General features: G+C 29.9%; 2 protein-coding genes and 1 pseudogene across 2 annotated transcripts; 1 reads left to right on the plus strand and 2 right to left on the minus strand.

Annotated features, from left to right (window-relative positions):
- Positions 1 to 415: 415 nt before the first annotated feature.
- LOC108487519 (light-harvesting complex-like protein OHP2, chloroplastic) lies at positions 416 to 1307 on the minus strand. The gene is made up of 2 exons (XM_017791876.2): positions 809 to 1307; positions 416 to 608 (listed from the first exon to the last, which is right to left on the minus strand). The coding sequence occupies exons 1-2, from the start codon at positions 1207 to 1209 to the stop codon at positions 494 to 496; spliced, it is 516 nt and encodes a 171-aa protein (XP_017647365.1). The 5' UTR covers positions 1210 to 1307; the 3' UTR covers positions 416 to 493.
- A 2828-nt stretch (positions 1308 to 4135) lies between these two features.
- On the minus strand, positions 4136 to 7093 carry LOC108486996 (uncharacterized). The gene is made up of 3 exons (XM_017791182.2): positions 6862 to 7093; positions 5513 to 6162; positions 4136 to 4653 (listed from the first exon to the last, which is right to left on the minus strand). Exons 2-3 carry the CDS (start codon positions 6070 to 6072, stop codon positions 4584 to 4586), a joined length of 630 nt encoding a protein of 209 aa, XP_017646671.1. The 5' UTR covers positions 6073 to 6162; positions 6862 to 7093; the 3' UTR covers positions 4136 to 4583.
- An 8246-nt stretch (positions 7094 to 15339) lies between these two features.
- Positions 15340 to 16670, plus strand: LOC108488114 (serine/threonine-protein kinase BLUS1-like; annotated as a pseudogene).
- The last annotated feature ends 7910 nt before the right edge of the window (positions 16671 to 24580 follow it).

Genomic DNA, 24580 nt, shown 5'->3' on the forward strand with positions numbered 1-24580 from the left:
GTAGAATTTTTATTTTAATATTTTTTAATATATTATATTTTTAAAATTTATTTTTAAATAAAAATTAATTTAATAAAAATTAAATATGGACTAGAATCGAAATTTATCTTTTTTAAATTGGGCTCAACTTAGGTAAAAATAAATAAACTCATTTTCCGAAAATTAATCTAAATTGAGCTGGGCCCAAACCTAATCCGAGCACCTTTAAGCAAAAGGCAATGCAGGCTATATATATGCTGTTGTTTTTTTGGTTAATTCTTGCATGATTAAACTACGTCGAATAATGTTTGACATAGCTAGCCAACTGATCCCATCTGCTATATCCAACTTAACTCCAACCTAAGGACTCGAATATGAACTTTTTGGATATAGCTTGTTATAATTCAATGATGAACCAAAAAAAACAGTAAACTACTTTGTCAACCAAAAAAACAACATTGGATCATAAAAAAAATGTACATAAATAGCATTTAAAGTTACAAGGAAAAGAGTTTCAATCCAAATCGATAATCCCGAAATTCGAGAGTATGATCTTTACTTGATCGACAAAGTTCGATCCGGTCGCGTACTCCGTTAGCATCCCGACAGCAAAACCGAACATTGCCCATCTACAAGTACACCAACATCGCCAAAAACCAGTCATCATATAGCAAGTTATTTGCTTGGATGTTAATAATAGAAATAGGTTAAAATTTGCCTACGGTCCCTGTAGAATTTAGTCCGGTATTTGGAAAGTGCTATTTGGTGGTATCAATTGACATCGTGTTAAACAATAAGAAAAGAATGAAGAGGATATTGCGTTAAATACCTTCCATTACCAATCTCATTCTTTCCAATGAAGCCAAAGAAAGGCCCTTGATTTGATTCCTCAAGCTTCTTCTGCTTAAAGTAGTCTTGCAGTTCCTTTGCCTTTTTCCTCTGAAACTCCAAACTGATCACATTCTGGTCTCTCACAGGTGCAGGCGAAGAAGAAGACGGAGGAGGAGGAGTGGTTGGTGGTGGCGGTGAAGGAGGAAATGGCTTGACAGGAGACGGCGGGGAAGGTGCCGTAGGTCTTCTCAAAGGACCTTCAGACTGAGAACTCCTTATAGTCACAATATAAGGCTTGGATGTGGTACACAATCTGCAACAAGTAGAAGATGCTGCTGATGATGATGATGATGAAGTGTTTGGGATTTTGATATAGGGGATTGAGGATGCCATAGACATTGCTGTTTTTTCTCTTTCCAAGAGAATTATGTGTGATGGGTTTGTTGTTAATGTTCTTAAGATTTGTGTCTGGAAATGGGGGAGTCTGTGGATAAGGCGTGGCCAAGTTTCAACAGACAGATGGCTCAAAATTTATACAGTTTGCGTCAGTTGGTCGTTGGTTGCCAATGGCGCCCACTGGATTCTGAAGCGCGTGATAAACATTTCATTTCCCCCAACTTGGCTTTTTTACCCTTACTCGCGCTTCATGTGGTGTTCTTTTCCTATTTTCCTAATTTGACAGCTGCAAAGTGAAAATGAGGTAAAACTAACATGATAAAGGAATAGTAATCAATTTTTAATAAAAGAAATGGACGTAAGTTTTAACAGAAGAATTAAAAGAGATAAAATAAAATTTAACTCTAAATACAAAAATTTTATTATACTTTTACCATGAAAATCAACATTTAGAAAATGGAGATGATTTATGATTATGATCTTTTAACTTTATTTGATAAATTAAAATTTTAAATGTTAAATGGTTTTTATAAGTAATCAATTTGTATTAAAAGATTATTTGGTATATTAATAAAATTAAGCAGTGAGAAAATTAATTCTCATTTTAAAAATTATTTCTCTTAAATTTAATCTTATTAATATTTTTATTTTATTTTATTTTATTTTATTTTGTACAGTTTTAATAAAACTTAAATATAATAATTTGATATCTCATTTTTAAAAAAATTAAAAATAAATAATTTATTTTAAATATATTTTTAAATAAAAATTAACTTAATATTTTCAACGTTTAAGTGATAAATATTAAATAGCTATCTTTACCTATTTTTAACACTTATTTGGTGAATCTTTTATTAATTAAAAACTAATAGGATTATTAAACATACTTAAAAAATTCAATGTTTAATAATTTGATATTTGAAATAAATGTAATAATGCATTAATTTTATTTAAAACTTAATTATAAAATGAGACTTTTTTAAATATAACTAAAAAATATTTTGAAACCCAATCAACTAACTTAGAACTCAATATCTTCCGTTTTTTAATATATTATATATTATTTATAATTTAATTTAATAATTATTAAAATATTTTATAAATAATTAGATTTTATTATTTTTAATTAAAATATGTCGAATATAAAATTGAAGACACTAAAACTAAATAAAATAATAAGTAATTAATAAAATATAAAGTTATCATTTTTATTTAAAATTTATTTAATAAGTAAAACTTAAGGAGGGTAGTGTAATTTTTCCTTATCAAACCGGAAGTAAAATTTTGGAGATTTTTAAAATGTGAGTATTTGGAATTTATAGTCATTGTAATTGATTAATTTTACAAATTATAAAATAAAATTAATGATATTAAAACAAATAATATAGAAAATATTTAATAGGAGATTATTATATTTGTAAAATTATATAAATATTTTTAATAAATAAAATTTTAAAATATATATTAAAATAAAGTGAAAATATTTTTTAAATTTTTATTTTATAGTGGGACCATGCGTATTAAAATTAAAATAATAAGGAATTTGAAAAGGTATAATAACTTATTTGACCCTTTAACTTAAAAAAAAAATTAGCCTTTCATTTAGTTTTTTTACGCCTTTTAACTCTTAAACTTGTATTGTTTATCAAATCACCCTGAAATTGATGAAAAAGTTAATGTCTTTTAACTTTGCTGATATGGCATATACATGGATTGTCATTAGGATGCCAAGTCATTAATTAATTATTTTTTAAAAGTTAAAAATTTAAAAAATAATTATTAAAATTAGTAAATGTATTTTTTTAATTTTTAAAAAATTAATTAATTGCTAATGTGGGGTATACATATGGGCTGTCACATGGATGCCACATCAGTAAAGTTAATAAACATTAATTTTTTTATCTATTTTGAGGTGATTTGACAAATAATATAAATTCAATAACTAAAAGAAATGAAATATTAAATGGATGACTAAACTTTTAAAAAAAAAAATTGAAATTTGAAAAAGAAAATTGAGCCACTTAAATCTCTTAAAATTCCTCCTAAATTATTTAATTTATCCACTTGTTTAGGCTGTCAGAACTTTAATATCTCAAGTTCGAATCTCACTCAATGTAAATTATATGTAGGAACTTAGTATATCCCACAACATTTGAATGATTAATTTAAGTTTATATCCCACAACACTTGAATCCTGCATATATTTATTTTGGTCTAGGTTTGGACTTAGTTTGGTTATCAGTCCAATCGTATTTTAGAATTATCAATTCTATTTATCGTTATTCAATCTATTCTTTGTAATTGTAATATAATTGTACTTATAACTTCAAAAAACTTACATATATTAATTGAAAAATACATTATATTTAACATATGATTAGATTTTTATTATTTTTAATTAAAAATATTAAATATAAAGATTAAAGATAATAAAAGTAAATGGAATAATAAGAAATAAATAAAGGAAAAGCTGACTACACCTTAAGAGATAATTGGATATTTTTCAAATCTTAGTCAGTAGGGAATTTTCTATCAAACATCAAAAACTCTTAATAAAATTACTATTGCTTGTCTAGTTATTTTATTTATTAATATTTATTATATATTTGATACATTAAATTATATTTAATAAAATTTCAAGTTTGCTTAAAGAAATAAATTTTTTCACACTATTGGTTTTATTTTTATTTTATTTATATATATAATTCCACTTAAAAAATCATTGGTACTAAATAGAATAATAACTCTATTTTTTAATTATTCATGATTATATATATATATATTTAATATTAACAAACATGTTTGTCAGCGAAAATATTCCTTTTTGTTTGTTTAATTAAACAGAAATAAATCTAGAATTATTCAAATTAATCAATTCATGAAAATCTATCCAAAAAGAAATAAGAAAGAAAGCCCCCTTTCAATGATCTTCACCCAACATTGCGGTCACAAGCGCAGCACAATATTTATAACCCTTTTCAACTAACCATGATTGAACTGAATATATATTGTATGTATATATAGAACACATTAATTACCCAGAAATAATGGACAACAGAGTCGTGCAACAAGAATAATAATAATAATCATGATATAAGAAAATGAAAGTGAAGCCCAGGGCAGGATGGCAAAATTGAACTCTCAAATTCAATATATATTTATATAGACACAATATGAAAATCCAACAAAGCTGGCCCAGAAAGAAAGCTCCTCTCTAATGGTTGCATTCTGATTTCCATGTAGAATCAACAAAAACAACACTTTGCTTCTTCCCTTGCCCACAAATCAACTGACCATTTTCCAACATATAAGATTGAAGCTCTGTTAGAAAGCAATTTTACCGGATGCCATCATCAAACTCCAACGTAATGGCCGAACTACATGATTGTACATGCACAAGTTTTTTCACTTCCATTGCTGAATTCATCGTCTGATCCACCTGTTTCACTGACATTAAGACGAAGGTACAATATCAGCAACGGGGAAGTGAAGAAAGACTGAACCAAACAGATAAAACTAGTATGAAAGCACTGCCGTGTTCATAACCTATTAGCAAAGATGCCATATGTATCACCTCCTATCAGACATTAATGTGCAGAATACATGGAGATTAAAAAAATTTGTAGGCACAAGAAATTTGCACCTCCTAATACCTAATTTCAGCTAAAATACACCAGAAGCATTAGAAAGGGTGAACCTAAGACATACATACTATTTGTGCAGCAAGTTTCTTGTAAAGACAGCCACCACACAAATTAGTATCAAAGAAAGTTCACAAACACCTTACAAAACCCAAAGATGTATGCTAATATGCATACATGTTTACACCATAACTTCTTACATTTCAACAAACAGATCACATATATAGATACGTCTAACGTATGAGATCTTGATAGCCAATGCTCTAAGATCAGATCTATGCATGTTGTCTGGTAACATCTACCTACATTTCTGTAGGCTATAACAAGACCAAAAAGAAATATTGGCTTATATCCTGAGTTCGTGTGAAGGTTGTCATAGCAATGTAATCAGCATAACTTGCAGAAAAATTTCAGTACTTGCCCAAACAAAGAAACACATTTTTGAATAATCAGAATATATTTACAATCTATGTGGCACAAGTGTCTGTAGATTTGTTATGGATGCTGTTGAATATTGCGAAATCATCTTAATATATCTTTAGGAAAACAAGAAAGAATCAAGGGGCACATTAGCTAAGGCAGAAATAGCATGAAGAAATTAAATATGTAAGAAAATTGTACTGTATTGCTTATACAACTTTAATTAGAGCAGAAAATTCATGTACCTGGGTTCGAATTCTCTGATTTCAGCAAGCTCACTACCATGAGCATCAGTCCACTGCACCTTTCTTCGTACTGTATGACTCGGGATATCACCATCCTTTTCCCCTGATGCCTCACGGTCATTACCATCCTCAAGAGGAACTTGAGTAGTATTTGGTTGCTTCTTCAAACTACTTTTGAAAACAACCTTTCTTGCATCGCTATTGCCATCATCAAGCTGAGTTGCTTGATCATTACTCTTATCTGAAGCAAAGGACCCTGGCAAGACATCCTGCTGTTGAACAGGGCCAACTTTCAAAGGCGACGGTGTGTCAAGCCCGGCAGAAGTGCGACCAAAGCAGACAAAAGAGGCGCACCCGCGGGAAAGCCGGTTCTTGATGGAAGCCAGTTGGAGGTCAGGATCAGGATCAGGTTCTTGGTCTACCAACTGGTAATGATTCCACGGCGAAACTCTCATGGACTTGTCCTCGTGCTTCTGACCCAACAGAAGAAGGGCCAAGCCCTTGCTATACCCGGACGCTGAAGAAGAGAAGAACCCTCCTCCTTCTACTGTCAATAACATCAGTTCTCATCTGGAGAACCCAGACAACTCCATTTTCTTCTCTTTTTTTCTTTTCAGTCACAACAAACTGAACCAAACTACCCTCAACTCCTTCATCCAGCCATATATCAGAGTCAGTGAAGTTATCAAACTTACCAAATAATGAAAATGATTTATTAAAAATGGATCAGGGAAAGGATTGTCCAGGTTTGAACAGCTAAACCGAGAAGCAGAGCAAATTATTTGCCACTACGCCAGTTGACACCAAATAATGAAATTTAACATCAATGAAAAATCTTAAATTCCATTTATAGTTACTAATGGAGTAAATCCTAAGTAACTAAAACTCATTGCAGACATAATAACTACTTAGTTCCCCAAAACTGCAATAATTATCAACATGGTCACCCCCCCATTAAACCACACATAATTAAGATCTATAAATTTATTAAATCTAAATAAAATTCAATAACATTAATTTTATTTTTTGCACTCAAATCAAGAAAAAGAGTAACACTATTGAATAAATATAAAGAAAATATTAACAACATCAACGTCAAAAATAAAAATTAAATTCATTTAAAAGAATGATTTAAGATCTGTTTACAGTTAAAAGTAACAAGTACCAGCTCAAAGCAATGCTATCTGTTTGATTGAAGTGAAAGCAATAAAAAGATGGAACAGAGAAATGTTGACAGTGATCAGTTCAAAATAAAAACCTTTTTCCTCTCTTGCTTTATTTGTTCTCCTTTTATTTTCTGGGGAAACAAACAGGAAATCAGATGAAAGAACAGGCGTGTGAGAGCTTACCTGATGGCGATTAAACGGATCTGGAGAGTAGAAAGGAAAAAAAAAAAAAGCCCAGGAAACTAAACCGGCGGCGCCGGCATGTTCGACCCCGACTTGCGTACGAATTAATCGGCGAGGAATTGGAATATTAGAGAGAAATTATAAATAAAAAGGGTGGAAAAAAGAAATATTATGGGGTAAGGAAGAATAAAAAGAATTGAGTTTATTTCCGGTTGGAATTATTTAAAGTGAAGGATAGGGACAGTGACTTCCGTGGCGCATGATAGCGATTCTTCTTTTTTTAATTTTTTAGATTTTGAATATCTAAAAAAAAAATTATTATTAAGGAAAAAAGGAAAAGTAAGATGTGTTATGAAATTGTGTGTTCGTAAAGTGTCTTTTTAACGAGGGATATGATATGAAGTGAAAATTTATTATATTTTTTAATTACATAAATTTTAAACTTAATTAATTAAATTAGTATACGTTATAAAATGCATTGAAGTTAGAGTTTATAGTAGAGGTGATCAAGGGTCGGCCAGTTCGGCCGGGCCAGTTCGGCCGGCCCAAATAAAATTTTAAGCTCGTCTATTAGGTCTGTGCTGCCCGGTCCAAATATGAGCCTAAAAATTTGTCCAAGTCCTACCAAATAAAATTGTTAAGCCCAGCCTACCTACCAACCCATATTAATTTTTTTTGCTTATTTCATTAAATAAAAATTTTAAAATATAATAAATCAAATATATTTAAAAACATAAAACAAATAAAATGATACTAAAACAATTCTTAAAACAATACACAAATTGACAATATAATAAAAAAATAGTTATATTAAAATTTTAAAATGATTAAAAATAAAATAAAAAATATATTAATATATAATTGGTAGGCCAGTGCCCGCCAAAAACTCTTACCCGATGTCTGGCCCATTTTCTAAACGAGCCTCATTTTTTTGTCCAAGCCCATTTTTTGGGCCTATATTTTTACCCAAACCCTCCCATTTTTTGGGCGGGCCTTTGGCCGAGCCACCCAAATTTCCCATGATCACTTTTTAGTTTATAGTAGTGGTTCACATTGTTTTGGATGCAGAAAGTCTTTAAAAATAAAAGTATAGTTAATCATTTTGTCTATGTGGCTTTCGATCTTAAAAGATGAGGTATTTATAAGAATGATAGGTTTGGAGTGGGTTAACTATATTATGATTGCCTATTTAACAAAGTCTAATTTAAACCCAAGTTAGGGTATAGTTAAGGTAAAGTGTTAAATTGATAGAAATTATGTTATAATTGATTGAAGTTGCTCTGACAAAGAATGTGACATCCTTTAGTTTGGACCTGGTGATCAGGTCAGGTAAAGGGTGTTACATTTAGTGACATCAAAGCTATGGTTTAGTCGTTCCTAAGACTAAATCGTAGTGTGTCTCAAGTCTAAACATACATGCCACAGTAGTCCGTGACAGTGTGATGTATCGTTGATCTAAATTGGCTTTGGTTTCCTATATGGATTATCCATGTTAGCTAACTCAAATCAATTTGTAAATGATGAGGTGGAAAGTAATGCCCCAGCCTTTATCAGCGAATTCAAAGTTTACCCGTTCTGCAAGGGCTAAAAGGTGAGGCCAGAGATACCTTTATACAAATGATGAACCAATGGTTCAATTAGTTTATGGGAGCTACTTATTCAGCTTCCCAATAGCAAATGCCACCTCTTCCACCTGAAGTGCACTCGGTTGCACAACCCCAACCCTAAGTTCCTACACTGGTACCTATTGCTCACCCTTCGATTGAAAAAATCCACAAGTGTGATTTTAAAACAATCTCAATTGAACATATAATAATAATTGTATTGGAAATATTATTGATGTGATTGAAAGGTGATATAGAAGTGCTAAAATGTAGAAAGTGCATAAATAGAAGGGATGTGCAAAGAAATTAGAAAGGAGGTGAGAAGAGTAACATATTACACCAAAAAATGTATAGCTATCATTTTACGACAATATAACTTCTAGGTAGTTTCGTGCCAAAATTGTTAGGCCTTTGCTGATTTGATGTCCATCACATGGTCAACTTACTTTCTAAAAGGATTCTTTTAGCATAGGCTTCCTCTTACACTTTGTTGATCAATACAATTTATTGCATGAGCCTTTCCATTTAATCACAATAATACCCCATCGTCATAATAAGCCTTCTCTGCAAGGTTCCAATTAGAAAAATTCTAGAAAAGTTACTATTTTGTCTTCGTAAGTGGCGTCACTTGTAGGAAAATCATTCCACTGAAAAACCATTGTTCTACCATGTGTCTAGAATGTTGAACCATGATTTTATCAAGAACCACATATGTTGTAAAATTAGAATGACAATAGAATCGACCAAATTTAATGGCTTAACTTGATGGTCTAGGGTACTGACACATTTTCGCAACAAAAAAACATGAAAAATAAGATGAATTTTAGTCGACTTGAAACACTCCAACTTATATGCAACTTCACCAATATGTTTAAGCAACTTATAATTAAGGACCAAAATATCTCTATCATAAATTTTGATAATGTTACAGTTGAATTGAATTTTGGAGAAAAGGCTGAAGTTTAACATAAACCCAATCCTCTTCCACAAAGTAAACTTCGCATCGCTATTGATCAACCAACAACTTCATTCTAGTGTCAGGGGACTAGAACAACTGCGGCTCGTGACACTAGCCTAAGCTTTCCTCAAATTATGCTTAAGAAAGACTAATACCTTGTTATGATCAAGCATATAACTCTCAGTCAACAAATAACCCACCAAGTCTCAAATATATTGAGTGATAATAGGTGGTGATCAACCATATATATAACTTAGAACAAAGTCATTCGAGCAAAATTTAGATAACTAATTGAGGGTTAATTTTTCAATAATAATAGATTCACAAAAACAATGTCAAAATCTAATTGTGGCAATGAAGAATCTATAAGAGGTGAATAGGTATCACCTTCAAGAAATAAAAGTCGAGGTTTAGATTTACACTTATGGTAACAGAGGTCATGGCTCATCATTTTATAGCTCCAGACAGTGTCAATCAACAGAATATAACCTTATTGCCACTAAAAAGTATAGCTGTGGTAGAAGAAACCAAGGAAACAATTGTAAAACCACGGAGAAGAAGTTTGGGTGTTAGCAAGGTACTTTTGGAGATACCTAAAGTGGGCTTAACAAGCCCCTTCTCAAAAATAATACATTACTCATGTAATTGGGACAAAATCGTAGCATTTTCAATATAGGTGGGCTAATGATTGAGAACGATAATCACTCACCATGGAAACTTGTTGAAGTTTAGCTAATAACCTCTTTAATTTCTTCAAGATCACTAGGTTAAAAATGCTTAATAATAGCATAGGTGAAGGCGGTCCAACCAATCATTTACTTTGTTGTTGGGCATTCAATCGTACCACTCACTCCCATCATCATCATCACTAAGATAGAAAGAAGAAATCATCAAGCTTCTTCTTTATTGTGTAAAAATTAAAGTAAAATTTAACTTGCAAAACCCACCATTTGGATTGGAACTTGAGAACCGAGCCATCTAAACTGGAGAGATGTATCATTCAAATCAAGATTTTTAAGCATGCCATAATCATTCAATTTAGCCTAACATATAGTGTAATACCCCAAAAATTTCTATAATAAGATATTATTCTTGATATAGAAAAATAAGGAAATAAGTGATAAAAAGGGAAGTTTTGAGTTATGGCAACATTGGGAAGCAAATTATGATATCTTGATTTAGAAAAGGACTAAATTGTAAAAGTGTGAAAAGTTTTGTTGCACAAGAGTAAATATTCAAAACTTGAGGGGTTAAAGTGTAAATATGAAAAAGTTTAAGGACTAATAGTGTAAATATTTTAAGGGTGGAATGTTCTAAAAACTAAGGAAAATGGATGAATTGGGACCAAATTGAATAACTTAAGAATTATGAGGGACTAAATGACAATTTTACCAAATTAAATGATGACTCAAGGATGGAATTTTAAAAGATAATCAAGGGTAATATGGTCAATTAGAAGGAGAGCGAAATCTAGAGACAAGATGATGTTGGAGATATTTTAGATAAATTAAATAAATAAATATTAGTTTATTAATACTTTAAATTGATTTTTAAATGATATTTTATTATTTTATTTAATATATATGTAAGGAAAGAAAGAGGAGGATGATCATTTTTCCCATGCACTAACGTGAGAGAAAGAGAGAAAGAAAGAAAGTTTTGCTTTCTTTACAGTTTGGTCCTTCTATAAAAAATTCACCATTTTTACCCAAAAATCAAAAGAATTTCCATAGCTAACAAGAGAGAAAAATGTTAAGGAGACTATGGGAAGTTATAATATCAATTTGGATTCAAGAAATGGAAGCTTAAGGAGAGATAAAATCAAGATGAAGATTGAAATCAATAGAACAAGGTAAGAACATCATGATTTCAATATATTTTTAAGTTTGATATTATTGAAAAAGCATGGAATTGATGTTAATGTAGAGTTTTCTTATATACGGACCTATGTTCTTGACATGTTAGTGAAGAGAAAATAACAGAAAGTAATGAGAAATAGTGTAGAGAAAGAAAATAAGGGTGTTATAAACATGGTAAATAAACATCTTGCACTAAAATAGTTTTGGACAGCAACAGTAGGCTAACTTTGAAAAATCACCATAAATTGTGAAAATAAAATTATATGGTGAAAAAAATATGGAATTAAATCTTATTCAGTCTATTTTCTTATAAAAGAAACCGCGTAAGAAATGGAATTTTGAATTATGAGATATAATAAATTTTATGAGACAATGTCAGAATGATTTTGGGTTCCCCTGTTCTGACTTTGGAAAATCATCAAAAATTGAATAAAAATAATTATGGTCTTAAATTTATATTTTTATAATCATGAATGAGTATATTTTCAATAGAAACAAACTATAACATTATTTGAACCCCGTACAAGGAAATAATTAATGTTTAGTGAAGAAGGGTCGGAACTGTCAAATAGCAAAACAGGGGTAACTTTAACGAATAAACTGTACTTATTGGCTAAACCAAAACTTCTGAAAATTTTATGGTAAGAATATATGTGAGTCTAGTTTCAGATAAAATTAATGGATCTTAATTTTAAGTTCTGTATCTTAAGATAAAAATAATTTAGTGACTATGACAAGCTTTGAATATACATATAAGTAAATAATGAAATTATAGATAATGTTACTTATAAGCATGTTATATACATTAAGGATGTGGAATGGAGAGGAGGGGGAGGAAAATATATGTGAATATTCAGCTAGTATGGTTAATTTGCATGTTTTAAGCTCAAGGACTAAATTGAATAAAAGTAAAACTTTAGGGGGCAATTTTGTAAAAATGTCAAAAATGACCAAATTGAAGGGAATGAATTGTTTTATTATGTAAATTAATAAATTGAATGAAATTATTAATTTAAGATTGGGTGAAAGTTGGAAAAATGGTAAATTACCAAAATGCCTTTAAATCTTAGTATTTCTGCAATTTAGTCAGGTAGATTCGTATAACTTGAATGAGTATTTAAATATGTCAATTTAAATATTGTATTGTATTTTATATGATGTTTGAATTGAATATATGAAATGTATGGATGTTGAAATGATAGAAATAATACATGTTCTGAAACTACTTGAAAGGGATAAAATCTGTTTGAATATTGGGTTCCGGATGGATATAGGTGATTTCCCAAATGAAAGAGTTCCTGCATGTGTTGCAGAAATAGATAACCTGAACTGTTAATCTAAAAAAAGCATTCTCGAGAATATAAAGTGGATAGGATTCGTTCCTGATTCACTATAATACCTCAAAGTGGATAGGATTTGTTCCTGATTCACTATGGTAATTTAAAGTGAATAGGATTTATTCCTGATTCACTATGGTAACTAAAGGAGGATAGGATTTGACCTGAAAAGGTAATCCTGATTCGCTACAGTTACATGATATATGATTCATTATGGTAACCTAAGGTGGATAGGATTTGACCTAAAAAGGGTAATCCTAATTCGCTACGGTTACACGATATATGATTCCTTATGATAACTTAAGGTGGGTAGGATTTGACCTAAAAAGGTTATCCTGATTCACTACAGTTACATGATATGTGACTCGAGAGAGTGCTTGATGATTAAACGTCCTAAGGGTTATTTCTGAATATGAATTGATGGAATATGGAAATGTACGCTTTGAGTGTACTATTGAAAAATCCATTGGAACTCCAATGATTCAGCAGATAGAATATTTAATATGATACGAGAATTATAATATGAAAAGGATGTTACATGAAACATGAAAATGAATACTAAACGATATAAATCAATTGAAATTATTTTGAAAATTTCGGTAATGTCTCGTATCCTATACCGGTCTCGAGTACGGGTATGAGGTGTTACATATAGTTACCTAAGACATCAAATTTAAAGTTCACACACATACTCAGCTTTGAATCAAAACAACAATATACTTATAACTCAATTTACATTCAATTCACAAAATAACTAACAACCAAGACATCCTAGGCACATGTCATTACAAAATTAAACATCACCACACTTGAGATCGGGATCGTTGTTGGATGTTGAGTAGGCTATCAAAAGAGAAGTACCTAACCTACGCACGAAAAATAAAATCGCACGCTGAGTAAAACTCAGTGGTATTTCTATAATCCAAACATTTAAAGAGATAATGATACATGAATGCTCAAATTGAATTATAAAATCACACTGTTATGTAAGCATAAAATTACAAGATATCATCATTTCAATTTCATGCATATTACTACATCATTTCATGTTATACTTAATTTTCACATGTTTTCATACTTGATTAGTTTAACAAATATCTCAACTCATATCACTTACTATATAAATAACTTTTCATAGATCAATCAATAATTCATTTAAGCAATAGTACAAACCAATCCATATTCAATCCATGAGTGCATCACTCATATAGTTCATTTATAATCACATCATATTTGACATTTCATTTTTCAATCCACTTTTTCATTTCCAATTCACACACTTTTCCATTTCAATATCAATTACAGAACTTTATTATTTATTTACGCCTATTAACACGACCCAGACTCGAACAGATACACGGGTCTAACCAACACATCATTTTGGCACCCAATGCCTTATCGGATAAATCCGAAGTAATAACTGCGCCCAACATTATATAAATTGACACCCAGTGTCTTATCGGTTAAACCGAAGTAAATTGGTTCCTCATCGACTCGAAGTCGAAGAAATCCCTGAACTCTTCCTATCTTATAGCATGCCATCTATATCTGACTTAGCCTGAAACAGTTAATAGGGTTCCATTTCTCTTACACATACATCCAATGTTCAATTCTCATATTTGCATATTATCACATTTAAACATATATTCATTTCAAACTCATCTATTCAATACATTCATAATATGTACCAAATCACTTCATTTCAATCAACTATAATTTCAATTCAATTTCAAAGTACTAAAGTACTAACCTCAACTACTTACCATATGCAATAATTCAGAATACAACAATTAACAACTAGGTTCGGATTATAAAAACACAAACCGTGGATTCCGAACTATTCGACGTCAATTTTCTCCTTCCCCTTTTTAGTCGAGGATTCCGGTACGATATTAGCTACAAAATTAAAACAATTAAATACATTAATACTACACAATTCAATTCCACATTGAATTTTTTAATTTTTACACAATATTTTCTTAAATTTTAATTTAGTCCCTAAACTGAGACTAATTTTTATTCTTCATATTTAACTCTATATTTTCATACTCAATTCACTTTAAACTAAATTTAACTTCCTATTTTCAATTATACCCATAAATTTTGAATTTTTCATAATTTAGTCCCTATTACTCAAAATTTACAATTTGTTCTACAATTTAATCCTTTTCCATTTCTAACTTAAAAATCTATCACTTTAATCATTAGTATTAAAACTATTCAACAATAACATCTAGGCTCCATTTGTTTACCTGTAAAAACTTTTTCGTAAAAGCTTTTCATCATTTTCTGATGTTTGTTTGGCTAGACATGATTTTTCACGGTAAAACATTTTACAAAACACGGGAAAAGAAGGTGTTTTTTAGGGAAAATGTCTTACCATTTCTAATTCGATAATACATTTTCCAAAGTTTTTCCTCTTCACATCCCAACATTAGAACTTGAAACGCTTTTTCCTTCTCCTTCTCCTTCCCCTTCCCTTCATTGCGTCTTCGACCCAAGATTCATCTCTGTATCAAAAACAAGCAGCAGTAGTTTCGTTGATGAAAAGAAAAAAGCCCTATACATTTCTTGTCTTCATTGCCGCCGCCCTTTTAATTTTCACTACGATTCTTTTACTTTAATTACTCTGCCGCCGTCGTTCAACATCGATTACTCAACTGCTAGTGATTTGTTTTTTTTTTCCAAAAGGCGGTTTAAGGCTTTAGGTTTTGCGGAGAATGGGAGGAAGTTGGAGTTACTCAGCGAATCCTAACGATTACAAGCTTCTAGTAGAGGTTGGTTATGGTGCTAGTACTACTGTTTATAGAGCGATCTTCCTTCATACTAACGACATCATAGCTGTGAAATGCTTGGATCTCAATCTCTAGTCAAATAAATGAGCGTACTTGATTTGATTTTAGTTAGTTTTGGATAGAGATCTCATTTGATTGAATTTGATTTGATTGTGGATTTCAGTGATTGTTTTTGGTCGAGTTGAACTGAATTCTGATATTCTTACTTTTTATTATTGAAGCTCGTTTCTTTTAGTTTGGACTTGCTTGTGGTGGGATTTTATCATGTTAAAATGTTCTCTAAATAAGGGACACAGTACTACACTAGAAACCTTCCTTTTTCTTTCCCTAGTTTCCTCTCAATCTGGGCCAGGCCTTAGATTCAGTTCATGTGTACCAAACATCTTGTATGCTTGCTTGTTTTATTACTATTGATCATTCTATGGGAATTTTTTACTTTTGGTAGTAATATAATAAAAATCTTTTTTGGCTATTGGGATCTTTTGTGATATTGTTTAGAAGTTTTAATAATTTGTAGTATCATGAGTGGTATATTTAGATCCATATTTTCTGCTCTTCATTTGATCTATTGGCTCTTATCAGGCTTTCTTAATGCTGTTTTGCAGGATGATATCCGCCGGGAAGCTCAAACAATGAGTTTGATTGATCACTCAAATGTTATTCGGCCATATTGTTCTTTTGTAGTTGACCATAATCTTTGGATAGTCATGCCTTTCATGTCAGAGGGTTCCTGTTTGCACCTCATGAAGTCAGCATATCCAGGTGGTTTTGAAGAGCCTGCTATTGGTTCTGTTCTGAAAGAAACTCTTAAAGCTCTGGATTATCTTCATCGACAAGGACATATTTATAGGGATGTTAAGGTCAGTGCCTTACAGAAGTTTGCATTATGCTATCTGATTGAATTCACCATTATTTTATTTAATAAGTTTTATTTAATTGGCATTATAGGCTAGAAACATACTGCTTGAAAACAATGGCACAGTAAAGCTTGTTGACTTTGGTGTTTTAACTTGCATGTTTGATGCAGGAGATAGATAAAGTTCTAGAAATACCTTTGTTGGGACTCCTTGCTGGTGAGCTATTTTTGTCAAATCTGTCCAACTATTACCCTTCTCTACAGCTCATTATGTACTCTGATGCCATTGATAGAATTATTTTTTCTTTGAATTTCCACAGTCTGATATTCCTATTTATCCTTTCTTTTTAGGATGGCACCAGAGGTCTTGCAGCCTAGAAGTGGATATAACTCCAAGTGAGTGTTCAGTCTTCACTTAAAGTTAAGCTATTATAATTTCACTTAAGTCCATTGTCCCCTTACAATGTTTTATAAGCACGACATCTTAGTGTACACAAGTATTTTCCACTTCATGTGGCAAGGGGTGGTCATGACTCATGAGTTTGAATCTACAAGGACTCATGATTTTGGTCTGAGCAACATTTTTTCTGAAACACAACACTTCACTTTATCCATACATCTGGGCTTTCTATGAAAGCACTTACATGCCTCAAAGTTACCACTTTTGCATAATCAAGAAATAGTTAAAAGGTTAGCCCTGTTGTTTGCTTTTAGAATGATTGAGTGTATAGAAAGAATGACATGAATGGGATTTCTGGTCTCTTTTGTTGTTGCCTAGGTATGGAGTGTATTGATGTGAAAAGAATATCATGTTGCAGCGCTAGACAGATTGAAGCATTTATTTGCTTCAGTGCTGCAATGATGTGATAATGATTTGTACAAGCAATCAAGAGGTTTTGTTGATCCTGAAGAGAGACCGTTTGTATGTTATCATTTTTTCCTCTTCTTTTTAAATATTTTTCTATATTGCTTATGTGATAAATTCAATGCTTTTGCTTGATTTAACATTTGTTCAGTGTTTGCCTGTGTTATTTTAGTTCTTGTATCATTCTACTGAAATTTGTTTTTTTCTCATTTTCATGTAGTTAGTGTAAGTGAAATAGAAGCACTTTACGAGCTTTTCAAGAATATAAGCAATGTTGCTATAGATGATGGGTTGATCAACAAGGTCTTTGTTTTTTCATAGTTCCCATTTTTTTATACAATTGATATCTGTTGTTATGTTTGTCAAGTTCTTTGGCTTGATGATTACTCTTTGTCTTGAGTTGGTTCTTTCCCTCTCATCTTTGTAGTATTTAAGTTCTATTTATATTACTATTTGACATGAGGAGTTCCAATTGGCGTTATTCGAAACAAACAAAAAGGAGAGTTTATTTACTGATTGGGTATTTTTATCTAATGTTAATTAATAATATCTCCATCATTGAAAGAACAATTCTTATTAGCATAATATTGCTTGAGTTGTTGTCAATATATTTCTAATTTCACTGCAGATATTTGACTTGCTTGATACAAAGTATAATGGAATTCTAAGTTTCAAAAAGTTTGCTCGTGCTCTCTCTATCTTCCATCCAAATGCCCCCATTGATGATAAGAATGATTGTATGTGTTAAATATTTTAGTTATTTGTATCATTCATCTCTCTATTTACCTCTCTTGTTGTAAGTCATACACGGTAGTTGGATGTAAATGACTGGTATGGAAATGGAATTATGGACTTTTGTGCATAGACGATGTGTCTAAACTATGTATTCTTATGTATACATATTTTTATGTAATCTATTTTCTTAGACTAGGGAATTTCTTTTTGTAATTGATTTTTTTCTCTTTGAATCCTTTTCTTTGGCACTGGTTCTTAATGTTTAATTTGATATATTTATTTATAAATAAATGATTGCATAAAATACAAATTTAATAGATACAAAATAAACTCAATCAAACAATGAGAAGATAATAAATTCTTAAATGTATGTTTGTTTCATTTAAAACAGTTTTTATAAAATATTTTCAGAAAATCTGCCAAACAATAGAAAATATTTTACAAAGATTCATCCAAACACCAGAAAATATTAGTTTTTCTAGAAAAGTAAGCTATTTTCCAAAAATCATTTTCAGTCAAACAAACGGACCCCAAAAATCTTAACCAATGCTAAAATTTCAACATGGGTCGAATAGTTCTAAACACCGAGATTTCAAAAATATAAAAATTAGAAGAAAATAAAATAAATTGACTAACCAATTGAAGTTAAAAAGTTGGAAACCCCTTTATGCGGTGCATTAACCTTTCTTCTTTTTCTTTCTCTTTTCTCAAGTTTGTTTTGCATGTATAGAAAATAAAGAAAGAATAAATTTTGTTTTGTTTTAATACATTAACTAATATTATTACTATATAACTTAAATATATATTAAGTTAACATATAAATATACAATATAAACCATTAATGCGTCCACTACGAAGATTAAATGTATATTTGTTATTTTAATCCTTTTAATTAATTTTAATATATATTTCAACTTTTACCTTATACGCGATTTAGTCATTATACTTTAATAACTCTTAATTCATAAAATTCACTTAATCAAAATCTAATTCTCTATTAGTTAACCTTGTAAATATTTAAATAAAATTATTTACGGGTTCGTTTTACGAAAATAGAGTCCCGAACTTAATTTTTTGACACCCTAACTATCAGGTTGTTACAATAAATGACCAAGAACTTCTTGCACCATTCCTTCTAATCATCAACAAAAGAAGTTAGGGTATCTAGATCTTGTCAAAGCGAAGAATGATATTCTTGAAACGCTTTGAAATTATCGTTGCAATGACTCAATGAAAGCACCAATAAATTGGATCCTAAAATAATTTCAACTAAATAGAATATAGGAATTTTATTATTATTATTATTATTATTGTGATTTGAAAGATATTCCATAACACCCCTAGCTTGTCCCAATCATCGGGACTGAGCTACAGAATGCTACAGTAAAAAACGAAATAGCTATTGACCTTTAACAGATAATTCGAGTAAAAAATCATCAATTGCCATTATATAAGTCATTCAAAACAAATTTAGACCTTTCCCAAGTTTAATACGAGCTTATGTAAGCTTTAAAGTTAACTTGGGATAAAACAAGGACCAAATTGCAGAGTTTGAAAAGTATAAGGCCAACATTATGACGATATTTTCTCCATGTCGTGACGTCGTCAAACAGTATGTCATGTCATGATGTCGGACCACTTGATGTCAGGACGTCACAAACTGTTGGTCGACACTGCCGACAAGGGAAAATTGATGTCGGGATGAGGAACCTGTTTTTGGTAAATTTTGGTCATTTGGTATTTGCCTCAAACCAAACTTTCAAATAAGTCACAAGAATACACTTGGCATCATTTAAACACGTTCAAAACATACCAATTTCACGCTAAAACATAACATATAATAATCTAATCAACCCAGAAAACCAATATGCCACATTTGGCACCAATTTACAACAGGGATACATGAATCAATACAAGCCATTCAACCTATTTTTACCATTACATATCACTTATCCATTCCATACACAAGTTGATTCATGCATACCTAACTCATTATAATTGCCCATTCATATATGCATAGCAAAATACCAAAACTATGAACATGAGCAAATTAAGATTACCATAAGTGTTTATAATCAATTATGTCTCAAAACATGCTTAACATTACAAATAACTTGACACTCCTAAGTACATGCCACATATAAATGAGTTTGAACGACCAAAAGTCTATCGAATCAGGAGATGGATAGTGTGAGCTCCTTGAAGATCTTATCGACAGGTTTCACAAGTCAAAATCTACAAGAAAAGGAAAAACAACGGGGTAAGCATTACAAAGTGCTTAGTAAATTCATATGTATATGAACAATTAACTTACCTCATATTACAAGTACATATATCAAACTAATGCATATAACTAAATTTCTAACATATCAAAACACAAGCACAACAAGGTGAGCTTGATTTATACTCGATCATATAACATTTCAAATGCAAGCATAATATTTCATATCTTCTATGTTCAACTTAACCACAATTCAATCATATGTAAATATACTCAAATATTGTCCTTAAATCCTCCTTTTCACTACCTTTGATCAATAGGCACATTACAATTTGTTAAATTTCCACATTTTGTATATTGTAAATGACCCAATGAAACATCGTAAAAGAACTCGAATACACTGGTACCAATCACATTTGATGCTCGTCCAAGCTGAATATATCCACTTGTGTCAGGTTACCCGTCCGGGCTAAACCTATAAAATAACATCAGGTTATTTATCTGAGCTAAACCTGTGTCACATGTATTTTTGAGTCTGCAGAAAATGTTGGATCTTGGAATCATCAGATATCAACTTGTAACCACATGTACGATACATTTGCAAAGTTTCATCAGGGTAACTTCCATAATGTAAGTTCATGTTTATTCCATTTCAATTTAATCCATTCCTACCTTTTAGTATTAAACTGTAAACAATCCAAAGTTCACAAAAATTTATATAAATTCTCAAAATATAAGATACATAAAAATCAAAGCATAATTACACCATATAAACCTACCTGGAAGAAACAACAACCAATAAGGTGTAAGAGACTGATCTACAATTTTCTCTTTTCCGTGAATATCCTCTGATTAGTTTAAATCCTGATCTAAATCATAATTTAATTAAATTATCAATTCCAAACATCATTTAAAAACATAGTTTAACTATATATCAATTAAATTTCATTTATTGGATATTCCTTCAATTTTTCATTTTATTCAATTTAGTCCCTAAAACCAAAATTGCCATAACTTTCAAATTTGAGCTTCAATTTCAAAATTGATCTTAATTTCATTCTTCTACAGCCCTATAATATCTACAACTATAGAATATTCATAATAATTTCAAAGTATTTACATTTTAGTCCCTAAGCTCAAAAGTAACAATTTTCACTTTACAAACTAGTCATTTTTCATATCTAAGCTCAAAATCTATCAATTTAGTATCAAAAGCTTCAAGATTAAATAATGAAAACTTTTATAAAATTTAAAATTTTCAAAATAGTCCCATGGTTAGCTAAATCAAGCTCTCAATATTTCAAAAACATAAAAATTACAAGAAAATGACTAAATTAATCTTACCAATCAAGGATTGAAAATTTTTGAAGCCAAACCTTATCTCCCCTTTTGTTTTTGATAAAAAAAAAAGATGATGAATGAAAAGAATAAAATTTTAAGCTTTTTTCTCTTATTTTTATCCATTATCCATTCTAATAATATAATTATAATTTAACATATTTTTAGTTAAAAGAATCATCACCTACTATCCACCACCATTAATAATGGCCTAATTGCCACTTTGATCCTTAACTTAATACTATTTATCCTTTTAACAAATAAAAATCAATAGCGATAAATTTTACCCTTTTACGATTTAGTCATTATACATTAATTAACTATCTATTCAATAAAATTACTGAACCAAAATTCAATATAATACTAAAATATGCTCTTAAATATTAAATAATAATATTTACTAACTTAATTATCAAAAATAAGACTTCGAAACCACCATTTTCGACATCACTAAAAAATAAGTTTTACATATTCACAAAAGTGCCAAAGTGTAGAAACTGTACAAATAGAAAAGATGAGAAAAGAAAGTAGAAAGGAAGTGAGAAAAGTAATAGATTACACCAGATAATGCATAACTTATCACTCTACAACATTCTCCCTATATGAGGCTCTTAGCTAATCTCATGCCCAATTTGTTAGGCCTCTATTGATGTGCTGATGTGGCACCCATCACATAGTCTACATACTTCCTTAAAGGATTCTTCTGACTTAGGCTTCCCCTTAAGCCTTACTAATCAATACAATTAGTTGCTAAGCCTTTCATTAATCTCAACAAGCTCCGCGATTAAACACTTTTACCCCACTAAAAAAATATCAAAAAAATTTTATTTGTAAGTTATGTATTTAAATATTTCACGAGTATGATATTAAGCATATCCTAAACCTTGAACTTGATTTGATAATTATATGATATAAAAATTAATATTTTGTGATTGAACATTTTAGTTTGTGGAAAAGAAACTTACAAAAGGTATTCTTAATTCATAAATTTAAATAAGACATAATGATAAATTAGGCCCTTAATATTTTAATTTTTGTTAATTTGGCTCTTTATTCGTTTTTTTAGCTAAATTTAACCCTCAATCTTGTAAAATAATCAAACTTGATCATCATCCTTTAAAAAGAATCCAAATGTTGTTTTTAATGGAAATAGACTAAAATATTAAAATTTTAAACATGACAATTTGCATGTCAATCCACATATACTTCATGCTTTTTTGAATTTTTATGAACATTTTATATTTTAAAATTTGAATTTAGTTTTAATTTATATTTTTTAATTTTTAAATTATTTATTGATTGTGACACATAAGATAAATAGTATCATATTAGGATGAAGTACACATGAATGTCATGCAAATTACCACACCAAAATTGTTAAAAGAATTAATGTTTTAGTCAACATTTCCGTTTTAAAAATGTGATTTGACTCTTTTTTGATGATTACCGGCCAAATTTAGCTAAAAAATGAACAACCAAATTGAAAAAAAAGATATAAACGTTGATAGTTAAATTTAGGGTAAACTACAAAAATGTTGCTAAACTATTGCCTTCATTCTATTTTGATCATTGAACTATTAATTTTTTAGATTTAGTCATTAAACTTTTCGAAATCAAATATTTTGGTCACTCTCCCGTTAGTTGTTGTTAGATGAGCGGTGGAAAGTTGATGTGGGTTTTTTATTAGTCTAATAATAAATTTAGCCCTCCAATATTTACACGTTCTATCAATTTGACCCTAAATATAAAATATTCTACAAATTTAGCCCTCAATGTTTACAATTTTTTTTATTTTAGTTTAATTTTTAAAAAAATCAACAAGATGAAGCCTATTATATCGAGTTCATTATTGAACAAATTTATTGAACATGTAGGGCTGCATTTATTGAATTTTTTAGAATTCGAACAAACAAATTTTATAAACATTGAGGGCTAAATTTGTTGAATATTTTATATTTATAATCAAATTGATGGAATGTGTAAAAATTAGAGTGCTAAATTTTTTATTAGACTAATAAAAAAGACCCAGATCAACTTTTTGCCACTCATCTAACAAGAGACGAAGAGAGTGACCAGAATATTTGATTTTAAAAATTTAATGACTAAATCGAAAAAATTAATTATTTAATGACCAAAATAAAACGAAAATAATAGTTTAGTGACCACTTTTATAGTTTACCCTTAAATTTATCCTGTCTTTAAATAATTCAAAATTAGAGTTAAGATAATGGGTTATGTAGGGCACAAAATAGTAATACAAGACAATAGAATCGATTTGATTTTGTCTTCAAATGTCATGATTCATTGCACTAACTCATATGTTGCACCGCAGTCATAACACTTTGTTTTCTGTTTCAAAAGAAAAGCACCTACTTCTCAATTTCTATTTATTGGCCGCAATTAAATGACCTTGTTGCCTTTTTCAAAAATTAAAATAAAAATAAAATCTACCTTGCTTTTCTAAGTGTAAATGAATTTAAAAATATTTAGATATTACTAATTGAGTCTTAATTTGATTAGCATGAGTATTGTTATCAATATAGAAGGACGTGAGTTCGAGTAGCTGAAGCATAGTGTCCTCCCATTTATGGGTTAGAGAGGGGCTATGGCTGGATAGTATAATTTGCTTTGGTTTTGATTCAGATGAGGTTTGAATGTATTATTCATTTTTTTATATGGATGTTGAATTAAGATATTTATATATTAGGATTAAATTATAATTTAAAATTTAAAGTTTTCACTAGTTTAAAACAAAATAGAAATAACTTTTTCAAATTTTATTAACATTATTTTCTGCTTTTTTAATCGTTATATCTAAATTGTTCATGTTGTAAGTATACGTATGTTTAAAGTTTAATATGTACGTTTAAACATTTAACACTTAAATTAACAACTAAATTAATAGAATGACTCAATTAATACAATAATAATGTTTTGAGGACTTAATTAAAATATTTTAAAGTTTAAGAATTAATTTGAAAACATTTGGTTAAACTAACCCTAACTATTATATTATATTATATTGAGCGATTAATTAAGAAGTTCAAATATCATTAAAAAATCCAAACTATTTTAAATATAGTATTAATTGCCAAATTAATTATTGTCGAGCGAGAAAAACATGTCGTATAGAGCATAAAAATAAGAAGTG

The sequence above is a fragment of the Gossypium arboreum genome, chromosome 3 (assembly GCF_025698485.1).
Source record: "Gossypium arboreum isolate Shixiya-1 chromosome 3, ASM2569848v2, whole genome shotgun sequence".
Taxonomy (NCBI): Eukaryota; Viridiplantae; Streptophyta; class Magnoliopsida; order Malvales; family Malvaceae; genus Gossypium; species Gossypium arboreum.